This window comes from Schistocerca nitens, chromosome 11, assembly GCF_023898315.1.
Source record: "Schistocerca nitens isolate TAMUIC-IGC-003100 chromosome 11, iqSchNite1.1, whole genome shotgun sequence".
NCBI classification, from domain to species: Eukaryota; Metazoa; Arthropoda; class Insecta; order Orthoptera; family Acrididae; genus Schistocerca; species Schistocerca nitens.
In genome coordinates this window covers 184,988,195-185,000,305 of record NC_064624.1, presented here as the reverse complement: position 1 = coordinate 185,000,305, position 12,111 = coordinate 184,988,195, and the positions used below count along the sequence as shown (strand labels likewise).

General features: G+C 43.4%; 1 protein-coding gene across 1 annotated transcript in view; it reads left to right on the top strand.

Annotated features, from left to right (window-relative positions):
* The window catches only part of LOC126212760 (voltage-gated potassium channel subunit beta-2), a 117,355-nt gene that overhangs the window by 70,220 nt on the left and 35,024 nt on the right, over window positions 1-12,111 (top strand). The window contains exons 6-7 of the mRNA XM_049940167.1: window positions 3,819-3,916; window positions 8,769-8,816. Of these exons, the coding sequence (XP_049796124.1) occupies window positions 3,819-3,916; window positions 8,769-8,816 (146 nt within the window). The remainder of the gene's footprint in view (window positions 1-3,818; window positions 3,917-8,768; window positions 8,817-12,111) is intronic.

Below are 12,111 nucleotides of genomic sequence, written 5' to 3'. Positions count from 1 at the left end.
TTTTGTGGGCAAGCGCTCTGCCAACTGAGCTACCCAAGCACGACTCACGCCCCGTCCTCACAGCTTTACTTCCGCCAGTACCTCGTGTCCTACCTTCCAGCTCAGCTGGTAGAGCACTTGCCCGCGAAAGGCAAAGGTCCCGAGTTCGAGTCTCGCTGCAGCACACAGTTTTAATCTGCCAGGAAGTTTCATATCAGCGCACACTCCGCTGCAGAGTGAAAATCTCATTCTGGAAACATCCCCTCGGCTGTGGCTAAGCCAAGTCTCCGCAATATCCTTTCTTTCAGGAGTGCTAGTCCTGCAAGGTTCGCAGGAGACCTTCTCTAAAGTTTGGAAGGTAGGAGACGAGATACTGGCAGAAGTAAAGCTGTGAGGACGGGGCGTGAGTCGTGCTTGGGTAGCTCAGTTGGTAGAGCGCTTGCCCGCAAAAGACAAAGGTCCTGTGTTCGAGTCTCGGTCCGGCACACAGTTTTAATCTGCCAGGAAGTTTCATTAATAATCTTGCTCCAAAGAGATCAGCTTGCACATGTCCATAGCTTCACTGGCAACAGGAATTTCTTCTGGTGATTCCAAAGTGCTGAGTGACCCGTACTGTAAACAGATGAGACTGCTAATGTGCATAGCCTTTTGTATACAGTGTTGTAGCTTTCTCATTGAAGAAAGTAAGTACTGTGATTCTGCTAGTCTTTAAAGGGACAGTACATCTCAACCTTCTGAAAATTTTGTACTTCTCCCTCAGGGAGAAATGTATTGTGTATATGAATCCTAGGGTATGGAAATCAAAAGAATATAACTATTTCTGCTAACTTCACTTTGAGAATGAGTAATTTTTCCCTCTTCTGTACAAGGGTTCGATCATAAGATGCGACAATTGTTGTTGTCGTAGTATACTCGTCGCTATAATTGACATGCACACACTGACTTGCCTCACTTTAGACGGGGTGCAGCACAAGGCCAGTATGCATTTAATACTGTTACACATATATTGGTGAAATTAAGCTGCATACCAGATTCACGGCTGATGACGGCAGGGACCACACCAAGCACTAACTGGTCAAAATGTTTGCATGTGTAAATGTGCACATTTGATACCCAGTTGTAAAACAACAAAAGTGTACACAAAAGTGAAATATTTGCTAAATGTTTTGCTCAGAATTATAATTACAGTACACCACTGGTTAGCTACCGTCAGAGGCATGCCAGAGCAGCGAGAAAATTTTGAAAGACGTGCAGCTGACAAAGTACTTCTCAATAGCACACTGTGATGTGGTCCTGATCACTTAAAGTGATATTACATTAATTGTTTGAGGTTCTCGAAATACAAATAGTTCTTACGTATGAAATTAATTCATTGACACTAGCCTGGATCACTCATGTTCGTTAATACACTTCATCCGTGTATCACTAGCCATGCACTTGTACACTGGATACATCGCAGCCACCCTATACTAACTTAGCTGGTGGTAATTTTTCTTCAATTACACTCCTGGAAATTGAAATAAGAACACCGTGAATTCATTGTCCCAGGAAGGGGAAACTTTATTGACACATTCCTGGGGTCAGATACATCACATGATCACACTGACAGAACCACAGGCACATAGACACAGGCAACAGAGCATGCACAATGTCGGCACTAGTACAGTGTATATCCACCTTTCGCAGCAATGCAGGCTGCTATTCTCCCATGGAGACGATCGTAGAGATGCTGGATGTAGTCCTGTGGAACGGCTTGCCATGCCATTTCCACCTGGCGCCTCAGTTGGACCAGCGTTCGTGCCGGACGTGCAGACCGCGTGAGACGACGCTTCATCCAGTCCCAAACATGCTCAATGGGGGACAGATCCGGAGATCTTGCTGGCCAGGGTAGTTGACTTACACCTTCTGGAGCACGTTGGGTGGCACGGGATACATGCGGACGTGCATTGTCCTGTTGGAACAGCAAGTTCCCTTGCCGGTCTAGGAATGGTAGAACGATGGGTTCGATGACGGTTTGGATGTACCGTGCACTATTCAGTGTCCCCTCGACGATCACCAGTGGTGTACGGCCAGTGTAGGAGATCGCTCCCCACACCATGATGCCGGGTGTTGGCCCTGTGTGCCTCGGTCGTATGCAGTCCTGATTGTGGCGCTCACCTGCACGGCGCCAAACACGCATACGACCATCATTGGCACCGAGGCAGAAGCGACTGTCATCGCTGAAGAGACACGTCTCCATTCGTCCCTCCATTCACGCCTGTCGCGACACCACCGGAGGCGGGCTGCACGATGTTGGGGCGTGAGCGGAAGACGGCCTAACGGTGTGCGGGACCATAGCCCAGCTTCATGGACACGGTTGCGAATGGTCCTCGCCGGTACCCCAGGAGCAACAGTGTCCCTAATTTGCTGGGAAGTGGCGGTGCGGTCCCCTACGGCACTGCGTAGGATCCTACGGTCTTGGCGTGCATCCGTGCGTCGCTGCGGTCCGGTCCCAGGTCGACGGGCACGTGCACCTTCCGCCGACCACTGGCGACAACATCGATGTACTGTGGAGACCTCACGCCCCACGTGTTGAGCAATTCGGCGGTACGTCCACCCGGCCTCCCGCATGCGCACTATACGCCCTCGCTCAAAGTCCGTCAACTGCACATACGGTTCACGTCCACGCTGTCGCGGCATGCTACCAGTGTTAAAGACTGCGATGGAGCTCCGTATGCCACGGCAAACTGGCTGACACTGACGGCGGCGGTGCACAAATGCTGCGCAGCTAGTGCCATTCGACGGCCAACACCGCGGTTCCTGGTGTGTCCGCTGTGCCGTGCGTGTGATCTTTGCTTGTACAGCCCTCTCGCAGTGTCCGGAGCAAGTATGGTGGGTCTGACACACCGGTGTCAATGTGTTCTTTTTTCTATTTCCAGGAGTGTAGTTGTTTATCAACACTGACAATATATTAGATGATGAGTACCAATCAGCAATAAATTTGTATGTTACCAAAGGCAATGAGACATTCTTATGAAATTTGTTAGAATAAGCATGTAAGCAAAATATATGTAAAAAAAATAAATAACAGAACGATAATGACAAAAGTGGAAATGGACAGTAATTATTTGGAACTTCTTCAGTTAACATTTCATTTCACTTACCCCATTATATCCAGATTGAGCCTTTGGATTTCCCTCTCCAGATTTGCTAGCTTCACTCCCATGTTCAGCTTCAGACAATCCACACTGATAATCATATAAGTGTACCCTTGGGTTGATTATAGTTTACAATCTTTTTCTCATGGTTACCTCCCAATTGGCACTCTCCTGCAGATCCAAATGGTGACTTCGTTTGGAATCTTTTTCCAATAGAGTGATTATCAGGTTACTTTTCATTACAGGATACATGTCGTGTGGATACACAACAAATCCTAAGTGTAAATATGCTTCATGCACCTTTTACGGGTAGTTTCCCATTGAAGGGGCAAGATATTGCCCTGAAACTCTCTCCACTTGTTTGCCCTGTTCGACAAGACTGCTGGCAGATTGAGGGGGACTCATTACACCTAAAATCTTCTGTCATCAATGCTGATGGTTTTTGTTTAAAATTTAAGCACTGGCTGGGTTTGAGCGAAAGACCAAGGACATTTTGGTTACCAGCCAAAGACTTTCCCCATAGACCAAGCCTCCCTTGACGTATTCAGTATCTCCTTCAGTCTCTTTTCACTGCACAGCATCATCAAATTTTCCACTAATTTTGCAGCCACTTTGAAGTGCCAGGTAGTGCTGATATTCACGGTGTGCGGTAGTGAATCGACCGACCTGCTGTGGTGACGCGGTGCCGTGCTCTGGTTGCAGGGGTGGGCCTGATGGCGTGGTCCCCTCTCACCATGGGGCTGGTGTCTGGCAAGGTGGACGACAGCGGCATGCCTCTCTTCACTAGGCCCTCTTTCAAGGTGAGTCTGCCCTCAACACTCAGAGCAGCCCTTATAAGGCACTTTCCCAAATTCATAGCAATTATTCCTGGACTGCCCCTAACTTGGTTACATTCCACGAAAAACGAGCTGGGTGACAATTGGGCTCAATAGGATAAAGGGGAAAGGGTGCCTCTGAGCCTTCAAAAACGGAAAATACAAAAAAATAGAAAAACCACGAAATTTCTTTCTTTCTTTCTTTCGCTTACGCCATAGTCCCGCAGCGATCGCAGGGTCGGCGTGGTTACAACGGATGCGGCAAGGTCAGTTTTAAGGGGAGGCCAGATGCCCTTCTTGCCACTGCCCCGTACCCCCTGGGAAGGAATTAGTGTACCCCAGCCGTCTGCGTCTAGTGTAATCCATGGAATAGTGCGAACTTCTTCAGATGCTTTCGAGTCGTGTAACTGAGGCGGAACGTGGGGACCAGCCCAGTATTCACCTAGCGGGATGTGGAAAACCGCCTCAAAACCGCATCCAGGCTGGCCGGCACACCGGCCCTCGTCGCTAATCCGCCGGGCGGATTCGATCCGGGGCCGGCGCGCCTACCCGAGTCCAGGAAGCAGCGCGTTAGGCCTCTCGGCTACCCAGGCGGGTAGAAAAGCCACACCATTAGCAAAGTATTATTTCTGCATGATAAATGTCTTCGGTTTGTTTATGAGACATAATGTTTTCGCTCCAGAATTACTCACATGAAAGGACTACGAGTTAACTGCGATCTGTCAGACATACTTTAATGGGTTTCATGTCGTTTTTGGAAACCCAGAATCTACTATGTAGGAATCAACATGGATTCCGGAAACAGCGATCGTGTGAGACCCAACTCGCGTTATTTGTTCATGAGACCCAGAAAATATTAGATACAGGCTCCCAGGTAGATGCCATTTTCCTTGACTTCCGGAAGGCGTTCGATACTGTTCCGCACTGTCGCCTGATAAACAAAGTAAGAGCCTACGGAATATCAGACCAGCTGTGTGGCTGGATTGAAGAGTTTTTAGCAAACAGAACACAGCATGTTGCTATCAATGGAGAGACGTCTACAGACGTTAAAGTAACCTCTGGCGTGCCACAGGGGAGTGTTATGGGACCACTGCTTTTCACAATATATATAAATGACCTAGTAGATAGTGTCGGAAGTTCCATGTGGCTTTTCGCGGATGATGCTGTAGAATACAGAGAAGTAGCAGCATTAGAAAATTGCAGCGAAGTGCAGGAAGATCTGCAGCGGATGGGCACTTGGTGCAGGGAGTGGCATCTGACCCTTAACATAGACAAATGTAATGTATTCCGAATACATAGAAAGAAGGATCCTTTATTGTATGATTGTATGATAGTGGGACAAACACTGGTAGTAGTTACTTCTTAAAATATCTGGGAGTATGCGTGCGGTACGATTTGAAGTGGAATGATCATATAAAATTAATTGTTGGTAAGGCGGGTACCAGGTTGAGATTCATTGGGAGAGTCCTTAGAAAATGTAGTGCATCAACAAAGGAGGTGGCTTACAAAACACTCGTTCGACCTATACTTGAGTATTGCTCATCAGTGTGGGATCCGTACCAGATCGGGTTGACGGAGGAGATAGAGAAGATCCAAAGAAGACCGGCGCGTTTCGTCACAGGGTTATTTGGTAACCGTGATAGCGTTACGGAGATGTTTAATAAACTCAAGTGGCAGACTCTGCAAGAGAGGCGCTCTGCATCGCGGTGTAGCTTGCTGTCCAGGTTTGGAGGGGGTGCGTTTCTGGATGAGGTATCGAATATATTGCTTCCCCCTACTTATACCTCCCGCGGAGATCACGAACGTAAAATCAGAGAGATTCGAGCGCGCACGGAGGCTTTCCGGCAGTCGTTCTTCCCGCGAACCATACGCGACTGGAACAGAAAAGGGAGGTAATGACAGTGGCACGTAAAGTGCCCTCCGCCACCCACCGTTGGGTGGCTTCCGGAGTAGAAATGTAGATGTAGATGTACAGTTTGAGGTTAAGTTAATTGTCCATAAAAGTACCACACAAACTGTGTTAGAAGTAATCACGTACTGAGAAAACTACGAATTCCAGTGCAGGTGATGAGAAACAAATATAAAAAGTTAGAAGCATCGTATGAAAAATGGAGGCAACTACAAAAATATTCTGCAAGGTAGTCAGAGATTCATAAGTGAATAGAAATGGAATTTCTTGCGTTATTTGTGGACGTAGCACACGTTAATGCTCTGAGGATCGTTACTACTGGAGATGTCCACGCCTTTAGGTGTGGTTAACGCCACTTCCTCTAGATCGCAGGGTCCTGGGTTCGATTCCCGGCCGGGTCGGAGATCGTCCTCACACGGGGACTGAGTGTTTGTGTTGCCCTGTCCAGTTCATCTCATATTTATCGACACACTAGTCGGCGAACGGGCGTCAAACAGAAAGATTTTGCACCTGGTGTCTAAACTCTCCAGACGAGCTCTCCCGGCCAACAATGTTATGCCAACATTTTCATTTCATTTTACTGAAGATGGTCAGTTATTGATTAGTCAACGGGATCTTAATTTCAGTATATTTTCAAACCTTAATAAATATCGTACTGTCTATCGAGACATCGTTCATGCACTTTTACATGTCGCTTTAACATCTTTGATGCTAATTAGTCTTTTGAATCAGAGACGAAAATGGTCAGTATATTTTCAAACCTTAATAAATATCGTACTATCTATCGAGACATCGTTCATGCACTTTTACATAAATTAAAAAATCTTTTACGACCTCTGTTTCCTGCTATGTCGCCTTAACATCTTTGATGCTAATTAGTCTTTTGAATCAGAGACGAAAATGGTCAGTGAAGTAAATCGTCAGACAGTAAAATAACACAAAAATATTGATAAAATTCAAACATCAATCTACCAAATCCCATAAATCATCAATAATGTCGTTCTAATAAAATACGACTTTTTTTTTCCAGGTTTGATTTGAGTATTAAGTTCCTTAACACAGACTTATCACTGTGGTATTAAAATTCCTTCAACGTTGTACACTTGGTTATTAAACTGAAATTTGTAAACGGTGTGGCTGAAAGAAGCATCGAGTTCATAAAGGGCTATAACAAACAACGTACAAAACAGGTAAACCGGACGCAGTATGTACCTCTTTTTGTCCCCGAGTATCGCTGTAAGTTTACAGAGCATGAAACGAGATTTTGTCGGAGAATTAAAAATTTTATTTGGAAAATGAGATTTTCTCGTCATATTACTTCCCACATATTGTAAATAGTTCCTTGTTATTGAAATTAATACTGCAACATCAATATTAAAGTAGAAATCAATAATGTTTTGGTTAACCAACTACTTCCAAACGATATTTTTTGGGATATAAAATGAATTAAATTTTATACAATTTTTCTTTTTTTCTCATTGGCAAGGGTCATGCCTTCCCATTTTGCTGTTGAGCCCAAAATACACACTACTCATTTTTGTGTGCAATGGAACCAAACTGAGGGTTAGCAAAAAGAAAATAGAAAATTCAAAAATTAAGGGCCTTCCTACTTTACAATACACACTACAGAGAGCTCTCACATACCTGGTGGAATGCTCTGGACTCCAGTGTGGCTCCAGAAATATGTCTTCAACTGCATCATGCTCATTGCTGAGATTAAACATTTTATAAAGGAGCAACAGTTATTAACAATCTCAGCTATTCCACCTGGTTTGTACGATGTATGAGCTCGATTAAATATTCTCTGACCTATAGAAGGATGTCATAATTCCAATTCCAAAGAAGGTATGTGTTGACAGGTGTGACGCCAAACATTGTAGTACGTCATGGTTGCTAAATATTGGCACGAAATATTTACAGATGCATAAGTAGACTAGTAGAAACCAAATTTGGGGTAGATCAGTTGGGCTTCTGGAGAAATGTAAGAATACACAAGGCAATACTGAGTGTACTAATTATCTTAGAAGATATGCTGAAGGAAGGCAAACCTTCGGTTATAGATTTAGAAGACGATTTTGACAGTGTTTACTGGAACACACCCTTTGATATTCTGAAGACAATAGGGATTAGTAGTAAATGAAACCAAGGCATGTCAATAACTTTAATTTGTTTTGTTAATATACAATATAATACAAAGTATATAATATATTTTTATTTGTAAATAATAGATTTCAGCTATCTGTCGTCGTTTTGAAATTTTATTGGCAGATCTAGATTTGAGCTCGAAACTACCCATTCTCAATGCACTATCATTTTTGATCAATGCATGTAATGCCTGTTGGTCGGGCTTCATCCACTGTTCATTGAATACTCAATGAATAGCTGAAATCTAGATCTGCCAATAAAATTTCAAAAGGACGACTGATAGATAAGATCTATTATTTACAACTCAATATAACAGTCGTTGCGTGCAACAGCCTCTGAATGGAGGGTAACCTGATAAATTGTTATATATATTCTATATTTGTCCTTCATTTTCATCTCCACGAGGCGCAAGGATCACATAAAAATACGCTTGTAAATATTAGAAGAACCATAAGACTTTAATTGGCATCCAGAATGACATATAACATAAAAGAATTTTTTTGTGCTTCAGTGTAAAATTTCTGTAAATACATTGAGATGATCCCCTTTTTCGTGATGATCCTTCGATGCATAAGCCATTTGGTAGTCAAATGCTCAACCTTTAATACCGCAAATTGTTTCTCCAGTGCGTAACACCTGTAACTAGCTCCTTATTTCTCCATGTACAGTTACCCTGTAGAGTTGAGTGTTGTTGATAGCAGTGTCCTGTTCTCCTCCATAGTGTATAGTACTTGCCTACACGGCCCTACTGTGTGCATCGCGTGTTGTTTTGTGTTGTTTCAGAACAAGTACTCCTCCTTCAGCTGGACAGAGGACGAGACGCAGAAAGAGGTCAGACCAAACATTGTTCGCTCCTTTTCAGACGTAGTTGGTTCCCCTGTAGCCTCCTAGATATGCTTGTGGCCTAAGTACTGTCAGCTGCCATGTTTAGCGTACAACATTTCCTGTTACATGTCAAGCATGCTTCCTTCCAGATCTGTCCAAACTGTTGGTGTGCCTATTTGTTTCGTGTACCCCTAGAAAATGTAAAGGATGCAATAATACGACGGTCACTCCGAAAAAAATGCACACTATTTTTTAAAAAATCCATCTTTTATTCCACATATTTGAAAGTTTTACAGTGTGTAGATACATCCTTTAGGAACAATATTTTCATTTCTCCACATAATTTCCATCCCTTTCAACTGCCTTACGCCATCTTGGAGCCAGCGCCTGTGTACCCGCACGGTAAAATTCCGGACCAACCTGTTGGAGCCACTGTTTGGCAGCGTGCACAAGGGAGTCATCCTCTTCAAACCTTGTTCCACGAAGAGAGTCTTTCAGTTTCCCAAAGAGATAATAGTCACATGGAGCCAGGTCAGGACTGTAAGGCGGGTGTTTCATTGTTGTCCATCCGAGTTTTGTGATCGCTTCCACGGCTTTTTGACTGACATGTGGCCGTACATTGTCGTGCAACAGCAAAACATCCTGTTTTTGCCGATGTGGTCGGACGTGACTCAGTCGAGCTCGAAGTTTCTTCAGTGTCGTCACATATGCATCAGAATTTATGGTGGTTCCACTTGGCACGATGTCCACAAGCAAGAGTCCTTCGGAATCGAAAAACACTGTAGCCATAACTTTTCCAGCAGAAGGTGCGATTTTGGGTGAATGTGCATGATGCCACTCCACTGGTTGTCACTTCGTCTCTGGTGAAAAATGATGGAGCCACGTTTCATCACCTGTCACAATTCTTCCAAGAAATTCATCTCCACCATTCTCGTACTGTTCCAAAAGTTCGCTGCATACCGTTTTTCTTGTTTCTTTGTGAGCCATTGTCAACATCCTGGGAACCCACCTGGCACAAACCTTTTTTAACGCCAACCCTTTCAGTATTGTGCAAACACTTCCTTCCCCTATCACAACGTAGCGTGACAATTCGTTCACTGTGAGGCGTCTGTCAGCAGTCACCAATTCGTTAACTCTCTGCACATTGCCTGGAGTGTGTGCAGTACGAGGCCTGCCGCTGCGAGGGCAATCCTCAATATTGCCGTGCCCGCTTTCGTCACGTAACCTGCTCGCCCACCGACTAACTGTACTGCGATCGACAGCAGCATCTCCGTACACCTTTTTCGACCTCTTGTGGATGTTTCCCACTGTCTCGTTTTCACAGCACAGGAGTTCTATGACAGCACGTTGCTTCTGACGAACGTCAAGTGTAGCAGCCATCTTGAAGACATGCTGTGACGGCGCCACTCACGGGAACAGGTTGAACTAAGTTTGAAAACAAGCGGGAAGGATGTATCTACACACTGTAAAACTTTCACACATGCAGAATGAAAACTGTATTTTTACAAAAATAGTGTGCATTTCTTTTGGAGTGACCCTCGTACTTATGTAATTCTGATATTAACGTAAAAGTGTGGTACCAAATGCCTAGAGAATACAGTTCCAAAGATTAGAGCTTTGATCTCAACAAATATGTGGCAAAATTAAAAACTTCATAATGGGAGTGTCCCACGGGGGGGGGGTCTGTCTGTTATGGTCTATGGCAAAAAATTACACACTATTAAGGATATTTCCAATTTGCTGATGAGCAAGTGTCACTGCTGAATGACTCCATAACCAAATCACTAATATACGATTGTATGATTGTGCATGAAGTGAATGTAACAGTTGGTTACGGTGGTGGAAGAAATTCTCAGTGCCAGTATTTATGCAATAAGTTGAGGGAAGGTGGCATGGTACAGTTCATGATCACTGGGCTTTGCACAAATGTCTTGTGCTAAATTCTAAATTTCTTCACAGTGCCTGGTGGAGTGAGCGTCTGTCGCAATGTTGATATAGACCCATCTGTCAACATCCCCCCAGCTGTTGTTCCAAAAGAGTAACTTATACACTTCAGTCCTTCACTTTCATCCTTAACATCACAAATATAACGCTAAAATTCCACATGCGCTCATCATAGTCACTTCACTCCACAGATGGACTTACAACGCAACACTCCCACTTTATGATGGAATGGTGCCATTCATCATGGTGAAGGAAAATCTTTCCAATTAGATGGCTGAACCTTCCACCGGAAGTCTCAAATTTTTGTTTCCAATGGGCCTGCAGCTCGATATAAGTCGTATAAAGACATTATGAATTAAGTCCAAAAAGCTGCTTCTGTTTTTGAGATGTTTATTTAATCACGACAGGCCTGTTTCACCACTATTGCCATAATCAGGCTATGCGAAAGCAATGGTTTTATTATATACTGTTTTCTAGGGCAGACGGTAGCCTACTTGTCATATATGAAATTGACAACCATACATTTATTGAATTCTTAACTTACCTATAACATCGCTGGTTAGTCACTTAAGCGTTTTTCTTACGTCTTTTAAAGTTATTTTATGACGTAGCTTTCATAGGCTATATTTGTTGGAAGTTATAGCCTGAATTTTATTTCTTGTGTGTGACAATTTTTTGTTTGACGTTTAACCAACGATGTTATAAGTTTACATTAGAGCAGTTACTTATCGCTTTCCCTTAGTTACCGTGTTGCTTATTTTTATCTGTGAATTTGTGATTGGTTTGGCTTAGCTTATGTCTTTGGTTGTTCATCCGTTTTCATGATCGATGAACGCACACAACTATCCACAACAAATACTCAACGAGCAATTAGATCTAAAACATGAACACTATATAGAAAAATTTATTCAAATCATCGATCATGAAAACGGATAAACGACCAAAGCCATAAGCTAAGCCAAGCCACTCACACATTCACAGATAAAAATAAACAACACCATAACTAAGGGAAACCGATAAGTAACTGCTATGATGTTAACTTATAACATCGTTGGTTAAACATCAAACAAAAAATTGTCACACTCAACAAATAAAATTCAGGCTATAACTTCCAACAAATATAGCCTATGAAAGCTATGTCATAAAATAACTTTAAAAGACATCAGAAAAACGCTTAAGTGACTAACCAGCGATGTTATAGGTAAGTTAAGAATTCCATAAATGTATGGTTGTCAATCTCATATACGACAAGTAGGCTACTATCTGCCCTAGAAAATAGTATATAACAAAACCATTACTTTCAGATCACCTGATGATGGCAATAGTGCTGAAACAGGTCTGTCGTGATTAAATAAAC